This window comes from Mobula hypostoma, chromosome 18 (assembly GCF_963921235.1).
Source record: "Mobula hypostoma chromosome 18, sMobHyp1.1, whole genome shotgun sequence".
Taxonomy (NCBI): Eukaryota; Metazoa; Chordata; class Chondrichthyes; order Myliobatiformes; family Myliobatidae; genus Mobula; species Mobula hypostoma.
Genome location: NC_086114.1, coordinates 44789437 through 44798929, shown reverse-complemented (window position 1 = coordinate 44798929; position 9493 = coordinate 44789437). Strand labels below are relative to the sequence as shown.

The 9493-nt window shown below is 41.5% G+C and overlaps 1 protein-coding gene across 4 annotated transcripts in view; it reads left to right on the top strand.

Moving 5' to 3' along the window:
- LOC134358209 (protein mono-ADP-ribosyltransferase PARP6) overlaps positions 1–9493 on the top strand; it is a 158921-nt gene that overhangs the window by 72942 nt on the left and 76486 nt on the right. For all 4 annotated transcript variants that reach the window (XM_063070213.1, XM_063070212.1, XM_063070211.1 and 1 more), the window contains exons 5-6: positions 1744–1838; positions 3507–3567. In XM_063070213.1, the coding sequence (XP_062926283.1) occupies positions 1744–1838; positions 3507–3567 (156 nt within the window). The remainder of the gene's footprint in view (positions 1–1743; positions 1839–3506; positions 3568–9493) is intronic.

Here is a 9493-nt window from a genome sequence, read left to right as displayed (position 1 = left end):
TGGAGTGGAGAGTGAGTTTGCAAATCTGCTGGGAGCAAAGGATGCTGGGAATGGCAAAGGGTGTGGGACAGCTGTCACTGAAGGAATGGCAGCTGAGGGGAGCGGGGTGGTGTGGGTATAGACACACCCAGCCATGAGACACCAGGCAAGGTCAGTTGATTCCAGGCAATTGGTTTATTACCATATATCAATTACAGCACGGAAACAGGCCATCACGGCCCTTCTAGTCCGTGCCGAACTCTTACTCTCACCTAGTCCTACTGACCTGCATTCAGCCCATAATCCTCCATTCCTTTCCTGTCCATATCGCTGTCCAGCTTAACTTTAAATGACAACATCGAACCTGCCTCAACCACTTCTGCTGGAAGCTCGTTCCACACAGCTACCACTCTCTGAGTAAAGAAGTTCCCCCTCATGTTACCCCTAAACTTTTGCCCTTTAACTCTCAACTCATGTCCTCTTGTTTGAATCTCCCCCACTCTCAATGGAAAAAGCCTATCCACGTCAACTCTATCTATCCCCCTCATAATCTTAAATACCTCTATCAAGTCCCCCTCAACATTCTACGCTCCAAAGAATAAAGACCCAACTTGTTCAACCTTTCTCTGTAGCTTAGGAGATGAAACCCCGGTAACATTCTAGTAAATCTTGGTTTTTAGTAAATTATTGGTTATTACAGAATGTCTCTCTGGTGATTGCCACTTTCTCCCCTCTATCTTCCCCTTTTCCCAACCATGATTCCCCTCTTCCACTCCCTTTCCCACTCTCAGTCCACAATAGAGACCTGTATCAGAATCAGGTTTTAACATCACTCACATATGTCATGGAGTTTGCTTTTTTTGCAGCAGCCGCAGTACAATGCAATACATAAAATTACTGCACTGCTGTGCAAAAATCTTAGGCACCCTAGCTATATGTATGTGCTTAAGACTCGTACACAGTAGTGTAGCTGATTTGTAATTACCTTGAGGATTGTGAAACTTGAAGAATAGAACAGATTTTGCTGATGGATATGATGAATCAGTGAAGGAGTCCTGCATAAGTATTAGCACTGGCTAGATGGGCCAAATGGCTTGCTTCTGCACTGGAAGTACTCAGTAAAATATAAAGGTAAAATCATGAAATAGACAAGTTTCTCAAGTTAAACTAACTTTTTCCTGAAGGAGAAGTTCACACAGCAGCAGACACATCTTTGATGCAACTTAATCATTCTTTTTGTTCTGTTGGGAGAGAAATGGTGACACTATGTTGGTCTACACGCAAAATCTTCCAGCAGAACAACTCCGGCTCTGTACAAATTCCGGTGAGGACCTTCCAATTTAAAGCTGAATGCAAAGTATTACATCTCACTGAAGGACAGTGAGGGGAGGGGGGGGGAGAGAGAGAGAGAGAGAGAGAGAGAGAGAGAGAGAGAGAAGAGTGTGTATGTGACAGAAAGCAAGAGGAAGAGGGAGGGAGGGAGAATAGGATGCATAGAGAAACAGAGCAAAGAGAAGCAGAGAGAAAATGAAGAGCAACAGACAAATGTGGAGAGATTGAGTAACAAGAGAGACAAACAGAGGAAGAAGAAGAGAGTGAGAGGGAAAGAAACAGGGTTGGCAAAGGAGAGAGCAAGAGACAGAATGAAAGAGAGAATGAGCTGGCCTGGATCCTAAGAAAGCCAAAACAGCAGCAGTGCCTATAGTGACAGCTCTTTCGCAGGCAAGCCCAACAATATATTACAGTGTGTGTCTGTTTTTACAGGGTAGCTGTGCAGCTGATCTATACCGGCACCCACAGCTCGATGCAGACATCGAAGCAGTCAAGGAAATTTATGGAGAAAATTCCGTCTCTGTCAGGTAAGTCTTCAGCGTTCTAATTTTTCAAGTGTTGCAGAACTGATGGCAATTTTTATTACTGTTATTTTCTGTCTAACATTTTGCTTGTCATTTTACGAGTTTCTTTAGGGAATAGGATTCTTCCAAAAAAAACCACTTAATTCATTTTTAGCTCAATTTTTCCTCACTCTTTGCTTCCAAGTTTTATTCCATTTGCTCAAAGCATGGAATAGTCTGGGATGTTGAATTTCCCAGTGCTGCCTTCGTTGCTGTTTCTAATTACCACTGCAGTGTGGAACTGCTCCTGTTAGTTCTACCTTTCCCTCTGTCCAAAGATGGAGTGCTCTAATCGTACAGACCAGCAGGTGAGGAATCTGGCCAAACTTGGAGTCAAACTTATACCCTCTGAAAAAGGCCCCAAATCCACACTTTCATCTGCATTAGGCCAGTTAAATCAAAGTTGTTTATAGCTTTTGTTTTCAAACCTTGGTTCATTTTGCTCTGTTCAACTCGCACTCTCTTTTTAGATTACAACTACTCATTTGCAATACACAGGCGTATTCTTAAAATGCACCATGTACCTCTAAAAGATGTTGTACCATGAGTTTGACTTGTGCGGGTCTGTTAGAAATAAAGCAATAAGTTAGTGCCATTGATTTACTGCCAACGGAAACAATGTACTTTAATCCTTATGCTCAGTATAAGGATCATCTAATCAATGCTCCCTAAATTTCATCACCTTTCCCTCTTCCATCCCAATATTTTTCATCTTCTCATTGTCTTATTGGCCTGGTGAATGGTTTTCTAGATATTTTGAGCTGTGGTTAATTGGGCAAATGTAAGGTAATCTTTATTCCTCATAGGCTCAGTGCAAAGATGCATCAATTTTTTTGGACACAAGACGTCCCCAGGTTATGAACAACTGATTTATGGAACCACCCTCCCGCCCCCCCCCCACTTCCCACATACAAAAAAGCTCCTATAAAACTATTAAATTCAGAAGTCTGATGTATGTACATACTGTACGTCCCTTCCTATGAACGGTGGAACTAGTGTCCTCTCTCCACTTTTTGTAATTCTTTCCTATCAATCTTATGTACTTCGGATGTTATTCACTTCAATGTGGAACTATGGTTATCATAAAAAGTAATTAATTTGTATTTCCTGACTCGTGGATAAAGTTATCTTAAGGGCATCTGTAAAAATGGAACCTATTTGTTTCCCCAAAAAGTGCCGGTATTAGGGAAATTCGTGGGTATGGGGTCAATACAGGAAAGTGGTGCTGAGGTAAAAGCTCAGCTGATTTTGTTGAATGGTGGTGCAGTTACCAGGGATCAAAAGGCCCTACTTCTGTTTGTATTTCTTCGGTTCTCATTGTGCCCATCGAGTGCTAATGTTATTCCCATTTTTCACCAATTTGTCTATTACTTTTCATACACTGGGGATTGAAGTGCTTGTCTCGATAGTTGCCGTGAGAGCTGTTCTATCTTCTCTGTATGGCATTGATAGATTTTTACCTCAGATTTCGATATAAAAGAACTTGAAACAAAGAATGTTAGATGATGTTAATACCACAATCTAATTGAGTGATGAAGTACACTCAGGGCTATTTGTCTAAGTTAACATATAACAATAATTGAGAAATCCCATAGACTGTGACTTATCAATTCTAAATATGTCTTTCCATAGAGAATATGGAACAATTGATGATGTGGATGTGGATCTCCATATTAATATGAGTTTTCTTGATGTAAGTAACGACCCTAGTGTTACTTGACCTAAGTTTTGCATTGTTTTGTTCCTTAAGATTAACTTGTAATCATTCTTGGTTGTTCTGCTGGGAAAGAAATGGTGACACTATATTGGTCTATGTGCAAAATCTTCCAGCCTGACAACTCTGGCTCTGTACAAATTCCACACTATAGATTCTGTACTATAGTGTAGTGGTAATCGTGCTAGCAATCACTGATCAGGTTTTGATTCCTGCCACTGTCTATACACTATTTGTACATTCTCTCTGTGACTGCGTGGGTTTCCTCTGGGTGCTCTGGTTTTCTCCCACAATCCAAAGATGTACGGTTAGATTTAATGAGATGTGGGTATGCTATACTGGCACCAGAAGCATGGCGACACTCGCAAGCTGCCTCCAGCATATTAGAAGCAATGACGAAAAATGATGCATTTCACTCCATGTTTCGATGTTCTGATGTACACTAGTCAAATAAAGCTAATCCCTCCTTATAATATTTTAACTATTTGAAATGCGTATAACAATACAGCTGAAATATAAGAAAGAGACACAAGAGGCTGCAGGCGCAGGAATCTGGAGCAGCACACCAGATGCTCGAGGTACTCAACGGGCCAGGCAGCATCTGTGGAGGGAAGTGTTTTGGGTCGAGACCCTTCATTTGGACTGAGGAAAATCTCTTGAAAGTGGATGTACCTCGAACAGACTTCACAGTAGACAATCAGAATGGAGACACAAGAGACTGCAGTTGCTGGAATGCTGGTCTAGAGGAAGGATCTCAACCCAAAATATCAACTGTCCATTTCCCTAAACAGATGCTGTCTGATCTGCTGAGTTTCTCCAGCATATTTTTCGTTGCTTCATGCTTAAATATAAATTTCTTTTATGGAGGTTTGGTAAAAATGTGTCTAATTTGCAAGGTCTTGCACTTCTGCAAGTACAAACCTTGCTTCGTGTAGCAATTTTCCCTTCACGCATTGTTAACACTTAGCCTCCTGTGATAACACAGCCCACCCTCTGATTCTGAGATTGTTCTGTCAAGAATATGCTGCTAGGGGAGTTGGTGGAAGCAGATGCAGTAGCAATGTTTAAGAGGCATTTGGACAGATGCACAAAGAGGCTGGGAATAGGGGAATACAGACCATGTGCAGGTGGATAGAATCATGATAGACCTAGACAAAATGGGCTGAAAGGCCTGCTCCTGTGCTGTACCATTCTATTGTCTATGATTAGGGATGTGGGTTAATAAAATAAATGTTCTTGTTTCTGTCACATGAACATCAAAAGAACCTGAAAATAGAAGCAGATTTGGTCCCTTGTACGCACATTGCAGTTTAGTTGGATTTGTTTCTCTGTCTCAGTCCACTTCTCTGCACAGACCTTGTATAGAGTCGTAGCTACATGCAGCACAGAAACGGGTCATGCCGACTGTTGTATCTATCTATACTAATCCTCTTTACCCACGTCAGGTCTGTTGACTTCTATGCTTTGACAGATTAAGTGCTTGCCTCGGTGGTTCTTAACTGTTGTGACAGTACCTTACTCTATCCCCCCCTGAGGCAGGGCTTTTCAGGTTCTATCCACTCCCTGTGTGGAAACTCCCCCTCAGACACCCTCTAAATCTTCCACCTCTCACCTTATATTGATGCCTACATGCTTTAGATACCCTCATGGGGGAAAAAGATTTTTACTATCTAATCTATCTAACCCCACCTCTTTAAAATGTTGAAGTCATTCTTCAGCCAGGGAAAATAAACCCAGAATTCCAATCTATCCTATTAATTGAAATGCTCCAATCCAGACAATATCATTGTGCAAATCCTTTGCACTCTCCCCAACACAATCTTATCCTTTCTATGTTTTGACCAGCAGAGCTGCACACAATACTCCAGGTGTGGCTTAACCAGTGATGGGTGCTGGTGCTTTTGCAATCCAACGATCCTTCGGAAGTCAAGAGTGAGGCATAAAACGTGTTGTATACAGCTACTAAATGTTACAAGAGCAAAGAAGGAGAAATGTCGAGAGGACAAAGAAAAGACCAGAATCAAAAGTAGTCATGGTCTTCCCATACCAGATTAGAGATTACAGAAATTCCATTGATAACAATTAGCCAATAAAATAGCCAGTTTCAAGTAGTGGTAACACCTATTTTTGAAACTAAGAAATACGGAGGCAATTGTACCATAATTACTGGAAAATTCACTGAGCAATTACATGTATGTAGGTGAGTATACAAAAATACAAGCAGTCATAGGAAAGTTAAACTTCAAGAAAAATAACATTTTCATCCCAATCCAAAACTAATATTCCATAGATCTGCAACGTGACAGCTCTGCCCTGATACTTTGTACCACAGCTGATGAAAGCAGGCATTCCACATGTCTCCTTCACCAGCATATCTACCTGAGCTCCATATTATCTACTTTAGTTTTCAAATGATCTGTCTTGAATATACTCACTGACTGAGCTTCCACAACCCTCTTGGGTAGAAACTAAATAATCTGCTGGAAGAACGCCATGCATTGATGAACATCTGTGGAAGGAAAGGAATTGTCAATGTTTTGGTTGGAATCGTTGCAGCAGGCTTTCAACCCGAAATGTCAACAATTCCTTTTCTCCCACAGATTCTACTTGACCTATTGAGTTCCTCCAGCAGGTTGTTTATTGCTCCAGATCCCAGCTTCTGTTGTCTTTTGTGTCTCTTAAGATTTATTGCCCTTCAGTTGGAGAAATTTCTTCTTATGTCTGCACTGAATAGTTGATTGCCAATTTTAAGGCTGTGACCCTTGATTTCAAACACACAGCTTGAAATACATCACTGCTGATTTACCACAGCAAGCCTCATGTATATTTTATTTGTTTCAATATAAAATTGGTGCAAGGGGGATGTAGGAGGAAGTAGGTACAAGGGGGATGTCAGAGATAAGTTTTTTACACAGGGAGTGGTGGGTTCATGGAATGCACTGCCAGCAAAGTGGTAGAGGCACATACAGTAGGGGCTTTTAAGAGACTCTTGGATAGGTACATGGAGCTTAGAAAAATAGAGGGCTATGTGGTAAGGTAATTCGAGACAGTTTCTAGAGTAGGTTACATAGTCGGCACAACATTGTGGGTCGAAGGCCTTTAATGTGCTGTAGATTTCTATGAATGAGTTTACCTCTCATTCTTCCAAATTCAAATGAATATGAGACATTCTCTCTTTACAGAGAAAAGAGAGAATGTCTCATATTCAGTCTCATTTACAGTCCCCAATCCTCCCCTATCTAAAATTCAGTTTGAATGCCTTTCTCTATTGCAAGGTAGCTGCATTTCATCACTTTGACTCTGTGCACAGTTTAGTTATAGAAACAAGCTCTTCATCCTATCTAGTCTGCGCTGAACTATTATTCCACCTAGTGCCATCAGCATGCAGCTGCACCATAGCTCACCATTCCCCTCCCATCTGTGTACTTATGCAAACTTCTCTCAATGGTTGAAATTAAACCCACATCCACCAATTCTGCTAGCAGCTAGTTCCACACTCTCACCCACCCTCTGAGTGAAGAGTTTCCATCTCATGTTTCCTTTAAATGTTTCACCTTTCACCCTTAACCCATAATCTCTAGTTCTAGTCTCAGCCAGCCTCAGAGCAAAAAGCATTTACCCTTTCTATACCCCTCATAATTTTGTACACTTCTCCCCTTATTTTCCATGTGTAGTTTGAACAAGGCTTGATATAATTGTACTATGTACTTTTCACTTGTACTCAAAGCCTCCTGAAATAAAGGCCAAAATGTTGTCGCCTTCCTAATGGCTTGGTGTAGCCGTGTGATAACTTTCAGTGATTTGTGTACAAAGATTTGCAACATAATTCAACATCCCACAAATTGCTAAGATGTTTGTCTTTCAGACAATCTCAAATCTCATTCATCATTTTCCTAATCTGGCCTCTGAGATAAAGACAGAAACCAGTCTTACATGCTTCTGCACATCTATAAGAATTTGCTATGCTTTGTTGCTTTTAAACTGTGGGAGTAAAGGGAAAATCTCGTTCCACCACAGCAAAAGCTTGTCTGTTATTCATTACTATTATTATCTAAATATCAAGTTCCATGAGAACAAAGCCTCAAGTAATAGTAATTTCTGGGCAGGAGAGATTATTTTAAATTTCTCCAATTTTTCTTCAATGATACATTGAATGCACTACTTTATACAGGTTTTCTTGTATTGTGAGACATCTCAATTACTTTGCATCATACTTACACATATTCTCAGCATATTACATCATTCATGCTAAGAAATGGAAGCTATAAAGCTCTTTAATCTGCTCCACCATTCAAGAAAATCTCAAGTGGTCCTGTCCCCTGAACTTACTTCGGCAGCTGACTTCAATATCCTCCGATCCACTCTTGGGCTTGGACTGAGCAGCATACAGCACTCTAAACAGATGAATACATCAGATCAAGGCAGTTTGAGTGAAACATTTTGGAAGCTTAGGTGGGTCACTGGACTTCCTGACTGAGACTCAGTCAGTGTAAGACCTGCCGCTTCTCTGGCCAAGCCTGCTCATTTATCCTACAGGACTAAGATCATCACTAAAATGACAAAACCACTACAGAAATACCGTATGTCAGAGAATCATTGAGTCATACAGCACAGAACTGATTATCTGACCTAGCAAGGCCACGCTGAACTTTGGATTGGCTTACTATTTGGTTTACTATTGTTATATGTACCGAGTTCAGTGAAGAGCTTGTCTTGCACTTACTCACTCTTCCTTCAGTTAGTCCTGACGAAGGGTCTCGGCCTGAAACGTCGACTGCACCTCTTCCTACAGATGCTGCCTGGCCTGCTGCGTTCACCAGCAACTTTGATATGTGTTGCTTGAATTTCCAGCATCTGCAGAATTCCTGCTGTTTCCATGATGTACTAAGCTGTGCCTTTATTGTGGTCATAGGTCAGAGCAATTGCCATTACTAAGCCGTGATGCATTCAGATAGTACGCCTTTTACTTTGCATTGATAAAAAGTGGAAAGGTTTGGTGGGGCAATGGCAAATTTCTTTAATCTACAGAAGAGGTAGATGAGCTTGGTGAGCTTGCTTGGCTATGGCGTCAACATGGTTGGACCAGGACAGGCTATTGATGGTGTTCATTCCTAGAACTTGAAGTTCTCAACCTTCTCAACCTGAGCACCTATTTATGTGCACCATCTGTTTCCCATGGTTTGGGAATCAAAAACTAGAAGACATAGATTTAGGCTGCAACAGAAAAGATTTAGTAGGAACCTGAAGGGCAACCTTTTCACCTAGAGAGTGGTCAGCACGTGGAAGGAGCTGCCAGCAGAAATGGTTCAGGCAGGTACATTAACACCATTCAAACGACACTTGGACAGGTAAATAGTTAGGAAAGACAGGGATTCCCAACCTTTTTTATGCCATGGACCAATACCATTAAGTAAGGGGTCCATGGTCACCAGGTTGGGAAACTCTGATTTAGAGGGATATAGGCCAAATATGGGAAAATGGGGCTAGGTTAAATGGGAATCTGTAGGAGTCAGCCTGAACCATTTGGGCTGAAGGGACCTATTTCCATGCTCTACGACTCTATTTACACTAGTTCTACACTAATCCCATATGATAGCCCCAACATTCACATCATCTCCCCAGGCTCTACCAATCACCTACAATGTTCTTAATTAACCAACCAACCAACCAACCAACCGGCATGTCGGTGGGATGTAGGAGGAAAATGGAACACCCAGGAGTAACGCACACATTGAAAGGGAGAATGTGCAAACTCCGCACAGCCGGAATTAGGGGTCAGGATTGAACCTGGATTGTTGGAACGGAGAGGCAGCATCTGTTGTAACCGAGCCACAGTGCAATCATCGGAAAATCTGGTGCCTGTGGGATCCTGGTGCTTCTGCGATCCATAGGTTCTTCAGAAGTC